The 18,516-nt window shown below is 44.4% G+C and overlaps 1 protein-coding gene and 1 long non-coding RNA gene across 5 annotated transcripts in view; one reads left to right on the top strand and one right to left on the bottom strand.

Moving 5' to 3' along the window:
- KIF16B (kinesin family member 16B) overlaps nt 1–4,077 on the bottom strand; it is a 287,436-nt gene extending 283,359 nt beyond the window's left edge. For 2 of the 4 annotated variants that reach the window (XM_059705489.1, XM_059705488.1), the window contains exon 1: nt 3,863–4,077. In XM_059705489.1, coding sequence (XP_059561472.1) covers nt 3,863–3,909 — 47 coding nt within the window. In that variant the 5' untranslated portion in view covers nt 3,910–4,077. The remainder of the gene's footprint in view (nt 1–3,862) is intronic. The other 2 variants (XM_059705491.1, XM_059705490.1) reach the window with 2 other exon arrangements.
- Nucleotides 4,029–15,565, top strand: LOC132239338 (uncharacterized). Its single transcript, XR_009454026.1, has 2 exons — nt 4,029–4,539; nt 15,214–15,565. It is a non-coding gene; the product is annotated as an uncharacterized LOC132239338 (long non-coding RNA).
- The last annotated feature ends 2,951 nt before the right edge of the window (nt 15,566–18,516 follow it).

The raw sequence follows: 18,516 nt of genomic DNA, 5'->3' as shown, positions 1-18,516 counted from the left end.
TCAGCACCGTCAGTGGGTATGAATGGTGGCTGCTGCCCCTATCGCCCCTCAGGAGCAGGGGGAGGTGGAGAAGCCCTAAGGGGTTTTTGGGCCAACAGCCACTGCTCGCACCCGTTGACGGCGCTGAGCGATCAGGCCAGTGCTGAATGCTGGCAGTGGGTGCAAGCGGCGGCTCGAACGCCAGCAGTGGGAGTGAGCGGGGCCAGTGCCGGCAGTGGGTGCCAGCGCCGGGCGGGACCATGCACACAGGAGCAAAGAATTTTCAATAACCACCAGAGGCTTGCCTTGATGACAGCGACTGGTGCCCTGCCTTGGTCTGGTGCCCCTGCTCACCTGCTCCACCATCCCGCCACAGCCGATGCCCGCCATGTTCTGTGCACACCTCCTGGTGGTGAGGACACGTCATAGCAACCAGTTGTTTGGTTGTTCTGCCATTTGGTCTATTTGCATATTAGGGTTCTATATATATAGATTCCACACAGACATAGCATGTGCGTGTGCATATATGTGTATATTTTTTTAACACGCATTCATAAAATTCTACTGTAGTATGTGTGACTCTCTTGCTTTTCTCACTCAATCCCCTATCCTGGAATTCTTTTAAGATGAACACATTATTTATAAGAACTGCATATCATTCTATCAAAGGAATAGGCCATAACTTAATTCCTCCATCTTTGTACATTTAGGTCATTAATGGTTTTCTGTTACAAACATCCTTACACATACATCTTGGTAGGCAGGAATATAATCCATAAAATAAGTTCTTAGAAATCAAACTGCCTGATCAAAGTGTTTATTAAATTCTAATCTGACAATTACTATCAAATTTTCCAATATGAAAGTTTTCAAGGTTTTAGCCTTTATGCTTCTATTACCACTCCTTCACCAGCACTTGATGTTCTGTTTACAGTCACCAATCCCACTAGTAAAAGATGGTTTCTTATTGCTATTATAACTTGTATGTCTTTCCTTAGGAGTTAGGCCTAGTGTTTTTGGTTGGCCACTTGTATATATCTTTCCACTTCACTACCAACTTCTGGATCATTATCTCTCTTTGAAACAGCTCTTTGAAAGATAATCAATGCCCTTCTCTTCAAGACCAAGGACGTTATCTTCCTGGGATCATCAGAGCACCATTCTGGCAACATCTGACAGCAATAACCACCTCCTCCAGGAGACACTTCTTTCCCTGCTATGACAATTGGCTGTGCTGGTCCTCCATGAGGGGTGAGCCTATCTTCCCCCCTGGAATCCTAAAGAAGAGCATATCCTAGTGTCCAATCTCTGGTTCCCTTTCCTTCTCACTATAACATTCTTAAAATGTCATCTCATCCCTGGATGGTGTGTTCCGTAGTTAGAGCATCAGCCCACACACCAAAGGGCTGTGGGTTAGATTCCTGGTCAAGGGCACATACATGGGTTGCAGGTTCCACCCTGTGGGAGGCAACTAATCTCTCTCTCTCTGTCTCTCACCCCCTCCCTCACTCCCTTCCACTCCCACTAAAAATCAATGAAAACATATCCTCGGGTGAGGATTAACCAACAACAACAAAAAATGTCACCTATGTGCAAGACTTCCAAATGTCAATCCTCAGATCATCTGAGACCTAAACCCATGAGTCTCTCTGCTAAAGACCAGTAGAGAGACGGATGTTCTTACCACATTCCAGATAACAAACAGGGTCAACACGTGGGCAGCACTCTGTGCTGGATACTGTGCTTGTACTTGTTACTTACTGTATCTCATGTAACTTTACATATCCAAGAGAGAATATGCCAACCTCGCTGCCCACCTTCCCAAACCTCTTCTGCTTGCTTGATCATCAAACCTCAGTTAATGACTATGTTCTTCCCTTTTCCCCTCCTTCCCACCCAAGAAGCTGCCAAATCCTCTTGAATTCTACCAGTAAATGTCTTTTTTTGTTGTTGTCAATCCTCACCCTCACCCCAGGACATGTATATTTTTTCCACTGATTTTTAGAGAGAATGGAAGGGAGGGGCGGAAAAGAGAGAGAGAGGAGAGAAACATCGATGTGAGGGAAACACATCAATTGGTTGCCTCCTGCATTCACCCCGACCAGGGCCAGGGATGGAAACTGCAACCAGGAATGTGCTCTTGACCAGGAATCCAACCCACAACCCTTTGGCGAACAGGCTGACGCTCTAACCATTGAGCACACCAGCCTGGGTGAACACTAAATGTCTTGCTGTATCTATCCAGCCTTCCGATAATCACTTCTGGCCCAAACCCCTGCTTCCTTACCTTCTACCCCAATCTTGATGTCACCACCAGAGTTCTCTGCTGACAGCACAAATATCATCACTTTAATTTACATCCTTCGAGCACATGACTTTCAGACATGTTTCCTGCCACCCCTCCATAAGCCTGGGCTCCAGGCCTACAACAGCAAGGCACTGCACTTGCAGCACCCCTCCCAGATAGCCCTCACCAGACAGTAGCTCCTGGAAGACACTGATCAGACCTCAGCACCTTGGCCCCCAGACAGCACCAGCACAATGCAGTACATTTGGAGGGTGCTTAATAAATGCTTTCTACAATTACTCGAACCAATCTTCTAGCAGGTGCTCCTATCATTCCAAAGAAGGAAAGGGACTATGGACGACATGTAAATCCAGAACAAATAAAAATCTTTTAAATCATCTAAATGCCTTTAGGGTCTGTTTGTCTTATATGACTGAATATATATAGAAACATACATACTTTCTTAGAACTTACAGAAAGGTCAAACTCCTTCCCTAAAAAAACTTAGAAGTAAGTTGAAAATCACAAAAGTACATACTGGTTCCCAATTGTTACAAACCATAATAAAAGTCCTTATTTGCCAACAGAAACAGGGATTCAGGGGAGTCAAAGAAGGTTCTGATTTTATGATCTTCTGATGCCCCAATCACCTTCAGAACTACCAAACAATGACCTCCACAAACCAATACGATGAAAGGCGAAGACCTTATGGAAAGTCAAATGCCCAACAACTTGACTGAGAGCCAATTAAAAACAAATGGCCCTGGCCAACTGTGCCAATCAATTCGGAGGAAACGCCATTTAGGCCTACTTCATTCTTTAAAGTTAAAACAATTTTAAAAGTAACTCTTCTAATGCATCTTTCTAAACTGACTAGAAAGAGGTCATTGAAAAGCAAGTCCAGATTACTTTTCCATCAATTAAGAGTCAAGTCATTCTGAAAAGCATGACTTTGTAGAAATACAGAAGATAAATCGTGCTTGTAACTCTGCCCCTCTGTTAATGTCAGCATATTTCAAACACGTGTACTGTGTCCTTTTTGTGTGTGTGTTTTTCTCCTACAGGAGTCAAAACTGTGTTCAAGTTTTCTCATGCACTCGTTAATCTGAAGTGAACTGTAAATTACTGATTAGAAGTTAGGGTTCATATTCAGGGAATCGAAATAATTTCTTAAGAGATTTTTTTTAAAGAAAAGGTTATCATTGTTAGCACTTCAAGAACTTCTGAGTTGGCATAGCTGGAGGGGTGTGCGCCTGACAGCTCGTGGCGCCCCATGACCACTCGCATGCCCCCTGGAGGACTTTGCACCTTCATAAAAGTGATCACTTAGTTCTTTTTAAAAGGGGAACAAGCAAACCTCAAGTTCATCTTTTCCGTGGCCACGTGAACTCTTTACCCCCAGGGTCTCCTCCAGGGCAGCATGAGAGGGGCAGCGAAGCATAAAGTGTTCCAGGCCCCCAGAGGCCACAAGCAGGGCCAGGCGGGCCAGGGACCAGCCCCTGACACCAAGCCCAGGCTGGCCTGGGAGGGGAGTGGGAGACCAACTTCCTCGGGGTGAGGGGACCGAGGGGAGCCGCCTGCACCGCCCCCACTCACCTGCGATTCAGGGGCCGGACCCTCACGGCCACCTTGACCGATGCCATTGCTCATCCCGGCCCGGCCCGCGCGGGGTCCCACTTGCTCAGCTCCCCGCGGGCGCCGGCGACTCTCGCGACTCCGGCCGCCGCTCCCGCCCACTTCCCTGTCGGCCCCCGCCCCTCGGTTCCCGGCCGGACCTGGCGCCCCGCGGCGGCCCCACCTGCCCGGCCACTGAGCATGCCCAGAGCAGCTCCGCCCCGCGTGATCCGGCTCGGGCTTGGCAGCGGCCCGGAGGCGCGGAGGGGCGGGACCGGGCTGCCGGGCGCCGCCGCCGGAGGTCGGGAAATCGGGAAGATCCCGCGGAGGGCAGGGGCCGGGAGTCCCCGAGGGCGGCCCGGGCTGAGTGATTTCAGGAAAACTGGAACCCCAACCTTATCCCATGGAAAACTGGAGAGAAGGAGGTGGTCGCAGTCATTTATAGCCAGAGCAAGGACCACAATCCTGGAGCACAGATGACTAGAAACAGTATTTCAGCCTTAGACAGGGACCTGGCTCATCCAATTTGGAGAGCGAGAAACTTAGGCGCAGCGACGATCGCAGCTTGCTAGTGGGGAACTCCTCTAGGGCCTTCTCTGCTGCTGTGTGTGTCTCGGACGCCGCCATTCAGCGATACAGGGAAATTGAAAGTTAAAAAGGTACTAGATGTTTTTAATGCGGGCGAAAATAGCTATTTTGGCTGCAATCGGATCTTCATTAGACTTTCTTACACTTATTTACAATGTAGTAGTTTAGTTTTAATCGTAAGGGATTTAGGAGTGTGGATGACCCTCTCTTTACGTGTTAGGGCCTCTAGAAATGAGGTCCTACCCAGCATTTTTTTTTTTTAGTGAGTTACCCCTCCTCCCCTCCCCCACACACCCCACTCCCCAGACCTCCCCACCCCCGCTCCCAGTCATCCCCAGGATGTAAATTCATTCATGCAAGCAGTCAGTCATGCATGCATTTGTGCATTCACTCACACACCCAAGAGTCCACCAAGGAGCCACAGGATCACCTGCAGCTCATAGTTAACCGAGGCATCAGCTCTGCCTCTTCCTCCTGCTGCCCTGCTCTGGGAGGCTCAGCACGACAGTCCAACCCACCCCCGCCCGGAGATCCCACCTTTCAGGCCCCGCGGCTGACAGATGGGGGACTGGCAGGCCCACTGAATACAGTCCTCAGCCCTCAAGATCCACTTTGGCCCCCAAGCCCCTAACGAGGCCACAGCGGGATACTCTGCCCTCCCCCCTCCCGCTCCCCGCCAGTATTTCACACCCTAGGACACCCCGAGCTGGTTGGCTGCGGCCCTAGTTCAAATGAAGGGGAGAGGACCAGGTAACGAGGGGCTGCTCCTCCAGGAAGCCACTCTGCAAAGGAGGCAGAAAGGAGTGCGGGCTGGGCTCCAGGGTTTGAGCCCAGCTCCAACACTAACTAGCTTTGGGAGTCCTGCAGTCTGAAATACTGGGCGCCTCTGGGGCTTTTCCCTTACTGAAGATCAGCAACAACTCCAAGGAGTTGGTTAATGCATTGAGATGATGCCTGCAAACATGTGACCCACTCAGACTAAAAATAAAAATGAATCACTAGATCATCAGCTTCCCTAGGGCCCCGCGACAAGCGTAGCATCGGCGTCCCTCGCGTTCCTACAGCTCTGAAAACCCCGACCATTCTTCCCTGGCGCCGCGGCGCAGAGCTGGGTGCGGATTTGACAACCCGGCGCGGATTTGACCACCCGGCTGCGGCAAAACCCGGAGCGCGGGCCCTCGGAGCGGGCGGAGCATGCGCAGAACGGCGGGCTGGCTGGAAGCGGGGAAGGGGCGGGCGCAGAGCCTATGCAGCCCCAGGCAGGAGCAGGGGGTCCGCCTTATATGGGAGCCGCTTGGGGACAAACTGCCTGGGCGTCCCTCCCAGCAAGGCGTGACCCGGCACCCCAGGGTGCCCCCTGCGTGGGTTGGGGCCCTCAGTGCACGGAACGTCAGAGGGCCCAATTCTGAAAGACCACGAATCAAACTTCGTGGTTCTAGTTTGCTCATTAAAGCGATTCTCTGTGCCTGGGTTTGAGTGGTTGGTTGTTTGGGAGATTTCATTCCTCGTCTGTTCATGTGTTTCCAGCAGCCTACACTTGCCTGTAAACCCCCATCCTTCAGGGACTTTGCCATTTGACACAGAGACCATCGCAGACCCGCAGACACTGTAGACCCCCAAACAGCGCGCCCGGTGCTTATGAATAGGGACGTGGCAGCAGGGCTTCAGCTCACCCCGGGTGGGGAGGAACAGACACTTGGCCAGAGAATATTTCCAATGGAGAGGAGGAAGACGTTTTTGAAAGGGAAGGTTAATCTTTAATGTGCATACTTTCGAGTGCTTTGCAAGCTTTAACCCTTACACGAATCATCTGCGGATCTTGTAAAACTGCAGATTCTGATTTGGCAAATCTGGAGTGAGATGCTGCATTTTCAACAGGTTCCTGGGATTGTGGATGCTTATAGTCCGCCACCCACACTTAGGAGGAGCGAGGGATTAGTGATCTCTAAAGTGTGGGAGCTTTGAAACACAGTGAAAAACATTCATGGGTCTCAATGCAGAGTCCAAAGGGTCAGTGAATAGAATTCAGGAGTTAAGTCCAAAATTTACTGGCTTAGAATGAGAACAATTTATTATTTCTCATTGTTATTGGGTTGCTGGTCTCACCTCAACTTCTGTATGGGGCTAATGGCTGGAGGTGGGTTCAGTTGGGATGACTGGCAAGCCTTTTTCCTCTTTTTCTTTTTCATCTTCAAAAAGCTTAAACTAGGTTTCTAGTTTTTAATGTATTTTTATTGATTTCAGAGAGAAAGGGAGTGGTAGAGAAAAATAGAAACACCAATGATGAGAGAGAATCATGATTGCCTCCTGCACGCCCCAAACCTGTAACCTCCTGGTTTATAGGTTGATGCTCAACCACTGAGCAACACCAGCCAGACTATACGAAGTTTCTTTGTTTGGCAAGGTAGCCTTCTTGCAGGGCATGCCCAGTGACTGATGTCCCACTAACCAAAGGCAGCAAGCCTAACATCAGTGTGGGAGGTGTCTCCCACTGGGAGGGGGTGCTCATGGGAGCCACTAAAGTTACAAATTTATCAGAAGGTCCAAAAACTTTGATAAGAATATATATTCTAATCTAATAAAAGACAAACATGCAAATTGACCATAGCTTTGCTATGCCTTAATCCATGCCCACCAGCCAATCAGAGCAACTATATGCAAATTAACCCAACCAAGATGGTGGCCAGCAGCCATGGAGCTGAAGTGAGTAGGAGGCTTAGTTTCTCCAGTGATGGAGGAAGCCAAGCTTCCCAGCTGGCTCTGAGCTTCACTGAAGGCAACAAAGTTTCAATTATAGAAGGTAAATAAATCCCAGAATTTAAAAAAAGAAAAAAAGGAGAGGCTGGGAGCTTCCGTCGCTGGGGGGCTTGGCCAGCCTGAAAACGGCCCGCAACCCCTCACCCAGACTGACCAAGCACCCCAGTGGGGACCCCCCCCCCTGAAGAGGGTGTGACCAACCTGCAAACAGTCATCAGCCCCTCACCCAGGCTGGCCAGGCACCCCAGCGGGACCCCCACCCTGATCTGGGACACCCTTCAGGGAAAACCAGCCTGCCCCCACCCGTGCACCAGGCCTCTATCTTATATAGTAAAAGGGTAATATGCAAACTGACCCGAACAGCAAAAAGACTGGAAATGACTGGTCACTATGACACACACTGACCACCAGGGGGCAGACTCTCAATGCAGGAGCTGCCCCATCGTGGTCAGTGCGCTCCCACATGGGGGAGCTCTGCTCAGCCACAAGACAGGCTGATGTCTGCCAGTACAGCGGTGATGGTAGGAGCCTCTCCCGCCTCCTCAGCAGCACTAAGGATATCCAACTGCAGCTTAGGCCTGCTCCCTGCTGGCAAGTGGACATTCCCCAAGGGCTCCCGGGCTCCCAGAGTGATATCTGACTGCCAGCTTAGGCCCAATTCCCCAGGGAGCGGGCCTAAACCAGCAGGTGGCCATCCCCCAAGAGGTCCCAGACTGCGAGAGGGCACAGGCCAGGCTGAGGGACCCCCCCAAGTGCACAAATTTTTGTGCACCAGGCCTCTAGTATGTATATATATGTATATGTACATATATATACATATATTTATATCTGTAATAGCCTCTAAGTAAAATGAGGTAGTTTTAGTAATACCAGAGATTTTGACACCTCTAAATATCACAAATATTTTTGAGTCAAAGTAGAATTGCTGCATCTTTCTCAAATTGTTAAACTCATTATTACTTTGAAATTATGCTAGTCATTAGACTGACACTAAATGTTATTTGTGTTATTTAATATAACCACATGTTCTCAATGACAAATATATTTTTCTTATATCTTGATAATTGTATTTCATTATAATTTTCTTTTTAATCTCATATATTTTATTTTATGCATTTAAAAATGTTATTCTGAAAATGTTGTTTCCACCAGACAACCAAAACCATCTATGGCACAAAAATGTTTACGAACCCATAATTTAAAAATTCATTTGGATGAGTAAAGGGCATTTCTATTTTCTTTAAAAGGTTGAATGGTGCTCTGGCCAGTGTGGCTCGGTTGGTTGGAGTGTTGTTCCATACACTAAAAGGTTCTATTCCCTGTCAGGGGTCAGGGTACATGGCTGGGTTGCAGGTTAGATCCTCAGGGATGAGTGTGGGAGGCTGACAATCGCTGTTTCTCAACCTGATATATATATATATATATATATATATATATATATATATATATATATATATATATATATATATATATCTATATATATCTCCACTCCCCCCCCCCACAAAAAAAAGAATCAATAAAAAAATATTGAATGGTGATGGAAAGGGAAAGAAAAGATTCCAAGCCTAGGTTAAAAACCCAAATGGTGCTAAATGAGATTGGAATATTAACCCAGTCACCAATAAGGTGTGTGTGTGTGTGTGTGTGTGTGTGTGTGTGTGTGTGTTCTTATTTTGTTTGCTTATTTTGATGTAGTTTATTTGGGTCTCCATTTATTGTTGAATTCTTTTTTATCTCTAATGTTCTGCAATCTTACTATTGCCAAATAGTTGTGATTTAAACTCTCTGAGTCTTAGCTTCTTCATTTCAAAGTGAGATAGCACTGGAATAGAATGTTCACTGCACCTCAGCGAAATACTTGAGTCATCTTGAAATACCATTATCAGGGGAAAAAACACTATATCCCTATCAGCTATATATACAGCTGTGTATTTTCCCTCTAGCCTCCAAGGAATAAAATTGATTACTTTCTCACAAGCATGACTTTTAAAAAACCTTGATAAACAGCAACCCGGCACACTTAAATTGGAATAAATGATACAACTGACATCTCAGAAACTCATCTGTTTTCCTATGTGCTGGAAGCCCTGACCTCAAGCTTTATATCACACAGTGCACTTAATATCTCCTTGTTGGGATACTTTATACCATGGGACTCAAGTTGAATTCAGGAGCTATGAAGTGAGCCAATAAACAAAAGTAAATGTTCTCCTGGTTTTCAAACAAATACATAATAGTATCAAAGACAAAAATCATAGATATTAAATCCAAACCCATTTATGTTTTCTAAGTCAAAACATGTAAAGGTAAATTTAGGATCGTCTAAAATACTAAACATTAAAAGCAAAGATAATTTGAAAAAAAGTGTTGTTTGGGGCCTGAGAGTGAAACCTGAGCTCCAAAGTAAAGTAAAAATAATCGCAAAAGTCATACATAGTAATTTTGCTACAAAGCTAGGGGCAGGCAGCTATGAATGCAGGCTTTCTTTTACAGCAAAAGTGAATTTAAAAAATGACACCAGATTCAATTTAATAGAAACTATCACCCTAAATCCTAGTCATTTATAAACTAAGATGAGAAAAGATTGCTTTCAATTGCATATAACTATACTTATGGTCACAAATAGTTCAGAATTGATGGACTTTGTCGAGTCTATGGCAGCATTTCAACTTCTTCAGAGTCAGAAACCACAGTTAGTGGAAGCGATGTGGAAAAAAATCATGAATGAATTAGTTTTGAAGATGGGCCTTGCAGAAGGGATGGAAATCAAACCCCCACATGGGTAAGGCACTGACTTTCTGAGAAGAGAAAATACCTTAAACAAATGTTGGGAAAGCAAGAGTCCTGCTCTGGGAATGGTGAGAAAGCCTCTTTACCTAAAGCAAAGTGTGAGCAGTTTAAAGATAGTTATTGTTGACCTAAGAAATGTCCAAACCTGTGGAGAATTTTTATGAATTTACACATTTGAGCCCAACTGATGACAATGGCCAAAAAGCAAAATCTCAAGGAACTGAGAAAATGCTCCATAGGATGACAATTTTGCACTTTATTTTATGCATCAGGCTCAAAGGAAACTTAAAGAAGTTACATGAAATCTATTGGTGGTAGATTAAGGGGGCAGGAGTAAGCAAAGCAGGAAAATCTCTGGGATTGAATAAAAAGTAAAATGGCCTTAGCCAGTTTGGCTCCGTAGATAGAGTGTCAGCCTGCAGACTGAAGGGTCCCAGGTTCGATTCTGGTCAGGGGCACATGCCCAGGTTGCAGGCTTGATCTCATTGTGGGGCGTACAGAAGGCAGCTGATCAATGATTCTCTCTCATCATTGATGTTTTTATCTCTCTCTCCCTCTCCCTTCCTCTCTGAAATCAACAAAAATATTTTTTTAAGTAAAATGGAGAAACACATCCTGGGTACAGGATAGTTGTGGGAACCCTAATCAGGTATGCTGGATGTTCAAGGCCAAGGCCAATTTCCCAGATGCAGGTGCAAAAGCAAGGACACAACAGTCACACTGTATTACGCAAGGGTGCCCTTCTGTAACCCAAAGACTGATGTCATTATTTGGGCAAGAAGCCTCTTTCGTCTAAGTTAGTATAAAGATGTGTTACTGACAAGCCAAGGCTAGGCTGCCTTTATCTAGGGCTGCTGTGTGTACAGAGGCTGCTTGGTGGGGCTACTATGTTTGTACAGCTCATATATTGGAGGCTGCTTTGTGAGAAAGATGTATTATTGACCAGCCGGTGTGCGGCTGCCTACTTTATGAGACTGCTATGAAGAACAATTTTGTCTGATAGCTCCTTGTTAGCAATAGCTACTGGGGCTACAATAAAGACTCTCTTATATACCCACGACTTCTCATATCTTCTCCGTCTAATACCTGGCAGGGGAACTGAGGACCTCACAATAGTTTATAGTTAGCGTTCACAACATGATGCTCTGGTGTGTGTGTGTATGTGTGTGTGTGTGTGAGTGTGTGTGCGTGTGTGTGTGCCCTGAGATGGTCTGGAAATGGAGATGACTCTGACATTTCAAAGGTATAGACAGTTGTGGGAAGCCACCCATTGGCTTCACTATCAGAGAAGTGTAAACAAGTGTCCCGGAATGGAATGCTGGTGAACCTTGAGCCCCTGGCAAGGGCCAGAGCTATGCACCGATTGTTTAGTCCAGATGATGGGGGCTCCGCTATTTTCTGACCAAACATTCTCAGAGTAAATCTTTCTAATGTTTACTGACCTTTAAGATAGTCTGTCTGTTACCACAATTACCTGACTAAGGGCTAGGTGTGTATCCAAAATTGAATAAAAGGTTGGCAAGGCCTGAGCACCAAGAGAAGTCCTTTCTCTTGCATTTGGGCTTTCCCGCCTGGCCCCCAATATTTCCAAATTATTATTTCTTGCCTCGTCTCTTTCATTTGCGTGCGGCCCCTTCTCCAGATCCCGAACCCTGAACCACGCAGGATGTGGACTCACCTACAGTAGACAGGTTCGCCTGACGTATAGATTTTGTCTAGGAAACTATAGGCCTAAGACATGACTATACACCATGACCCACGTTTAGTAGGAATTTTAATGTTAGAGCATCCCATGTGCTTCCTTTTATGGTAGGTGCTTAGGCAGACATGGGCAGAGTAAGAATGGTAGCCCAGGTACAGAAGGTCACCAGGGTGGAAAGCCTCAGGTACCTAGCCACTGGGCAAAACTGGGCTGGGACCTCACTCCCAGGGTGACTGTCCTTCCCATAGCATATGCTGGTCATGAGGTTTAGACCCCTTGATTTCTCATATGACTGGTTATGGGGTTCAAACCCTCCCCTGACTTTTCCTCCCCTGGTATGTTGCTAGTCATGTGGGTTAGTTAGACCCCCTTAGAGGAGGAATGAACAATGGGGCCAGAGAATAGCCCTTAAACATTAAGCCTCCAGGACAATGAAATTCTGATCTGAATTAAATACATCGAGGCCTCAGGTGTGTTTCAGCTCCAGACCCAGAGAAGCAGCAAAACCAGAGGAGCGAGGCCATCACTGACCTCAGGACCAGCTGCATTGACTAATGACCCCCTGCCCTGGCACCAACCAAGCAGTAGAAACCATGACCCTGAAAGGACATATGTACCTGGAAAGCTGATAAATATTCTATTGGGATTCTCCCCGGAGACTTCCAAATAAATGCCCTTTAGACGGAGGACCCAGTGCTGCTCTTCCTCTGGGAGCACTCCTGTGCCTTTCCTGTCCTCCTTTCTTCCCCCTCCCCCATACCCAGGGAGTCACCTTTACCTTTACCTTTCTCTCTCTTTCCCCTAAGCTCCAAGAGTCCTTCTTTTGCCTCTATAACTTGTTTTATGAACCTATTTCTTCTACTGCTCACTTATTCTATCTCAGTGACTTCCTAAATAAACTTTCTCCTATAGTTTAAGTCTTTTTTAAAATTTTCTTTATTTTAATTGATTTCAGCAGGAAAGGGAGAAGGAGAGAGAGAGCTAGAAACATTAATAATGAGAGAGAATCATTGATTGGCTGCCTCCTGCACGCCCCCTACTGGGGATCGAGCCCGCAACCTGGGCATGTGCCCTTGACTGGAATCGAACCCGGGACCCTTCAGTCCGCAGGCCAATGCTCTATCCACTGAGCCAAACCAGCTAGGGCTAGTTTAAGTCTTGAATCTGAATTCTTTCTTAGCCAGAACTCATGTACTCAGGTCCCAGCTCACCTGGTGCCGTTTCACCACCAACACTTTTGGTCTCTGGGTTTGTAAGGTCTGCCATGTAGGCTTCCTGTGAGCTTGTCAGGTTTAGTATGTGGTCCCTTTTCCATTCACATTATAAAACCTTCCTTGCAATGGCACTTTGCAGCAACCCTCAGTCTGGTGTAGGAGTCTGTTTCTCTTTCTCTTTAATATGGTTGGCCTGGTAACTTGGTCTTGCCCATAGAATGCAGCAGAATTAACTTTGCTATTACCCATCCTAGGCCTCAAACAGCCTTGTTTGCTCCATGGCTCCTGCTGCTGTCATGTGAGCAAGCTCAGACTAGCCTGCTGAATGATGGTTTTGCTAGGGGCAGAAATAGAATACTGGGGACTAGCTATAATTATAAGAAATATTAATCTTGGCAAATATGTTCTCCCATGCAGTGGGCTTTCTTGTTGTTTTGTTGATGGTTTCTTTTCTGTGCAGAAGCTTTTTATCTTTATGTAGTCCCATTTACTTATTTTCTCCTTAGTATCCATTGCCCTAGGAGTTGTATTGGTAAAGGTATTGTTACAACATATATCTGATATTTTGCTGCCTATTGATTCTTCTAAGATTTTTATGACTTCCCATCTTAAGTCCTTTATCCATTTTGAGTTTATATTTGTATATGGTGTAAGTTGGTGGTCTAGTTTCATTTTTTTGCATGGATCTGTCCAGTTTTCCCAACACCATTTATTGAAGACACTATCTTGATTCCATTGTATGCTTTTGCCACCTTTGTCAAATATTAACTGATCATCATGGGTTGGGTCAATTTCTGGCTTCTCTGTTCTGTTCCATTGGTCTATATGTCTGTTCTTGTGCCAGTACCAGGCAGTTTTGAGAACAGTGGCTTTGTAATATAGCTTGATATCTGGTATTGTGATCCCTACAACTTTGTTCTTCTTTCTAAGGATTGCTGTGCATATATTTGGGGTCTTTCTTCACTCTATGTGAATTTTTGGAGAGTTTATTCTATGTCTGTGAAATATTCCATTGGTATCTTAATGGGGATTGCACTGAATCTATAGATTTTTGGGTGGTATGGACATTTTAATGATGTTCCATGAACACGATATATTCTTCCATTTGTTTATGTCTTCCTCTACCACTTTTTTCAATGTCCTATAATTTTTCAAGTACAGGTCTTTTACCTCCTTAGTTAAGTTTATTCCTAGGTATCTTAATTTTTGGGTGCAGTGGTAAATGGGATTGTTTTTTTAATTTCTCTTTCTGTGAGTTCATTATTGGTGTATAAATAAGCCATAGATTTCTGGGCGTTAATTTTGTATCCTGATAGAATTCATTTAGGTCTACTAGTTTTTGAGATAAGGGTTTAATATGCAAAATTTACAGGGAACTCATACAACTTAACAAAAGGAAGATAAACAATCCAATCAGAAAATGGGCAAAGGACATAATAGACACTTTTCGAAAGAGGACATACAGAAGGCCAAGAGACATATGAAAACATGCTCCAAGTCACTAATCATCCAAGAGATGCAAATCGAAACAATGAGGTACCATCACACATCTGTCAGAATGGCTATCATCAACAAATCAACAAACAAGTGCTGGCAAGGATGCGGAGAAAAAGGAACTCTCTTGCATTGCTGGTGGGAATGCAGACTGGTGCAACCACTGTGGAAAACAGTATGGGGTTTCCTCAAAAAATTAAAAATGGAACTCCCATTTGACCCAGTAATCTCACTTCTAGGAATATATCCCAAGTAATTAGAAACACCAATCAGAAAGGATATATGCACCTCTAAGTTCATAGCAGCATAATTCACCATAGCTAAGATCTGGAAACACCCTAAGTGCCCATCAGCAGATGAGTGGATTAGAAAACGGTGGTACATCTACACAATGGAATACTACACTGCTGTAAAAAAGAAGGAACTCTTACCACTTGCAACAGCATGGGCGGACCTGGAGAGCATTATGCTAAGCGAAATAAGCCAGTTGGAGAACAATAATTATACAAGATCTCACTCATTTGTGGAATATAATGAACAACATAAACTGATGAACAAAAATAGAGCCAGAGGAAAAAAATATTTAAAAATATAATAGAAGTAATCCTGTTATTTGAAGATTTTTAATATTTCCTACAACTTTTGTGATATTACACTATGTTAGTACAGTTTTGGTAATATTGTTATATTTAAAATCTTTTTTCTTGAAATATTAATGTTTATTGCATGTAAAAAAAGGAAATATTAATCTTGCTTTGTTAACCATGATTGTTTTTTTCTGATTAAAGAAAGCACATTCTAACCTGGCTGGAAGTTGTATGCATAGACCTGGGAGCTAACCTGGAAATGCAGCCCATCTTCCTCATCCCAGAGCTGCCTATTATCATGGAAAGATTAACAACCTTGTTGCAGAAACTAGAGGCACCAGCCCTTTGCAAATCCCCAGCTGGCATTGTCTGTCATCTGTAACCATTATACCCATTTTTATTCCTTTTTGCCCACTTCCCCATGTAATCTTTGTCCTTGCACCCATATAAGCAGCTGGCTTATAGGGGGGTGGGCAGAGTAGATTTTCAAGGATGACCTGCTGCTCTCCCATACTGCCTGTATTATTGGAATAAACACTCATACATGATTCAACCCTGTATCTGCTTAATTGCCTCCAGTAGTGACAGGCAGCCGGGACACATTGGTTGTCCTGTTTCATTATGAACCAGTCAAACCTAGTGCCAAAGCCAATAGCCAGTCAAGCACCAGATGTGAGAGTGGGGTGACAGTGCACCAACCAGCTCCAGGCAACTCATTAGCTGATCACAGATATATGAGTGAGGGAGCCCAGAATGACAGAGCCCTTCCAGACCACCAAGCTGACGTGTAGACTGCATATGTCACCTCACAGTATGCAGCTTTGGCATAGGAATTATTTTAAGCTTAAGGCCAGGAAGAAGAAGCAAGAACACAAGAGCTCTTTGCCCTCCCTCATCTTCCTAAGAGCAGGACATAAATGTTCCTCTGTGAAAGTGTCCCTCCTCCTTCTTCCATGCCAAGAGAGGAACAACTCCTACTAGAAACAGAAAGTCAAAGCTTACTAAAAGAACCCTTATCTTCCATTAGTTCCCCCCATATATTTGCCACAGTATACTGCCCCTAGGAACTTAAACCCAACTTCCTTTGTCTAGACATTTCTCCGTAATTTGTTGCAATTTGTTAAAGTGGTATATGTGCTCCCAAGCCGAATTACTTTTGGAGTTTTCATTTCTTTTCTGTGATGCCTTTTATGTGTATATAAAATAAATCCTTCTTCCTGTTAATATTTCTTTTGTCAGTTTAATAATCATGCCCCAAATAGTAAACTTAGTTTTTTGTTCCTCCCTAACAAGACTCATAAGCAATAACCAATGGTTGTTGTTTAAGTCATTTGGTTCAGGGTATATGAGTACAGTTTCAGATCAGGGGTGGGGATAGGTCCTCGATATCATTTGGCCTGGCCCTGACAAGGCATTAGTGGTGATTTAATTAAATGCTTGACCAAATCTTGCAGGCTGAATTTTAAGTTGATAATTTTGTGTGGCCCACGAATGATGTTGTAAATATCCAAAATGGACTTGGCAGAAAAAAGCTTCTCCAACCCTGTTTTAGATGGATATAGTAATTCAGGAGTCTTTTTAATTATACAGAAATATATGTGACATATAAAAAAATCAAAACCAGAAATCTTGTAAAACAAGGGCTGTTAGAGTTGTAGGTTGCCACTGAAAGGGTCTTAAAGGTCATTTCTTACTTACATATGAGGAGACCAAGGCTCAAACAGGCAACTGACTGTGGATGCCACTTGCCTAACCGCCACTCCATTCAGAGGAACTTAAATCAATGACGCAGATGTATGGAAGAATGAATGTTCTCTGAACACATTGTCTGCGTTCCCACTGACACACCTTCGCTTCAGCTGTGCATCCAGCAGAAATGTCATCTCTTCCACTCCTTTTCTACCTCCAGTTCTTCCTTTGAGTTCTACTGTTCCTAGTTTTTCCCTATTGCGCAAATCACTCCTTATTCAAAATGCTTTGTAGTAGGGTGGACACCACTCACTTGTTACTCGTTGAATTTTAAATCTTGGTTTTCTGTGCCTCTTTTTCATTCATATTATAAATCCTTTAAGGGTAAAGAACAGGTCTTATAATTATCTTCTCTCCCAGTAGTGCCAGATTGGTAAATGCTGAAGTTGACTATTATCAAAACCAATAAATTCATTATACTATTCAATTTCTTAGATAGGCAGTATATAATTATGAATTTCTATGCGATGATTCTTTGGCCCATTTTGTCCTGTTTTGTTCCACTAACCAGCTCTTAACATAAAGGTTATGCCATTTGTTACTGTCAAAGTTAATTAAGCCCATTATAATTCGTTAACCCCTGTGCTTGCTTTGTAATTAACATTGATTAACACAAACAAGTACAAAATAGGCCATCAGCACTTTCCAAAAGAGCTGATTACAATTATATTGGTAATTCAATACACTCTAGAAGATGAAGGGTTAGTAGTTTGCACTCTCTTTACACAGAGGCAAGTGGTACCAGGCAAAACTAAACCTAGAAACAAAATACTTCATTCACCAGGTTCACCTGATTAAACCTTCACCTGGTTAAACCCCGTTACAATGGTTAAAACCTGGAGTAGGATTACTAAAGGCACAGCTCCAAGTAACTCGCTTCATTGCATCACTGGACCGAGAGAGGAAGTGTTTCAAAGCTGACAAAGATGGTGGGGTGTCCAGGCTCAGCAAAGCAGCCTCCAAGGCTTATGACACACAAGGATGGAGCCAACATGGCTTTTTGTTCTGAGATAAGCCCAGGGTTTGATGGCAGCGGGTGGAAGATGCATAGGAACGAGGACCCAGAGGCATTGGATCCAAACGCTGAGGGATTAATAACCTTAAATTCTATCTGCAACTCAAAATGCAAAGTAAAAAAAATGCCCCCACCCATGTTCTAATGTATTCGAGATCGTGTTTATCTCCCTTTCTCTCTGACCTCAGAGGTCAGGTATTTGATCTTGACATCCATGTGAAGAGGAGTCTGCCATGCTCACATGTGACTGTGGTCAACTGCCAGTAAGGATGGGCACACGTTTGAACTTTTGCTTATTTTTAGAAAAAAAAAGAAAAAAGGCTGGGATGCATAGGAGCTGCCACAGTGTGTTCTGTATAAAATAAGTAAGTGGGACTCTGCCCATGGCACTCCTGGAAAGGATTAACAAAATTGATAAGATCCAAATCAATTGGCCCTGTGCAGATGACTTGATAATGAGGCCACAAGGTTCTCACAGTTCCCTGTTACTGCTCCAGAAAGTATGCTATGGAAATCATTCAAACCCTCTAAAAGGAGTGCTGTGCAAAATGGGGTGTTTCGAAGTCGTTGCTGAAAGATTTGTAATGTTCATGAAGATTTCTGAAATACTAAGACTTCTGTATAAAAGTGTGAGTCATAGAGAAAAAAATCTGCCAGATGGAAAAATTTGCTGAAAGTCCTATAGCGCCTAAGCATTGAACCTGGGGGTCTGAGCCCAAATCTCTGTGGCCTCACCGGTA

This window comes from Myotis daubentonii, chromosome 8 (genome assembly GCF_963259705.1).
Source record: "Myotis daubentonii chromosome 8, mMyoDau2.1, whole genome shotgun sequence".
Taxonomy (NCBI): Eukaryota; Metazoa; Chordata; class Mammalia; order Chiroptera; family Vespertilionidae; genus Myotis; species Myotis daubentonii.
This window is presented reverse-complemented; position numbering and strand designations above follow the sequence as displayed.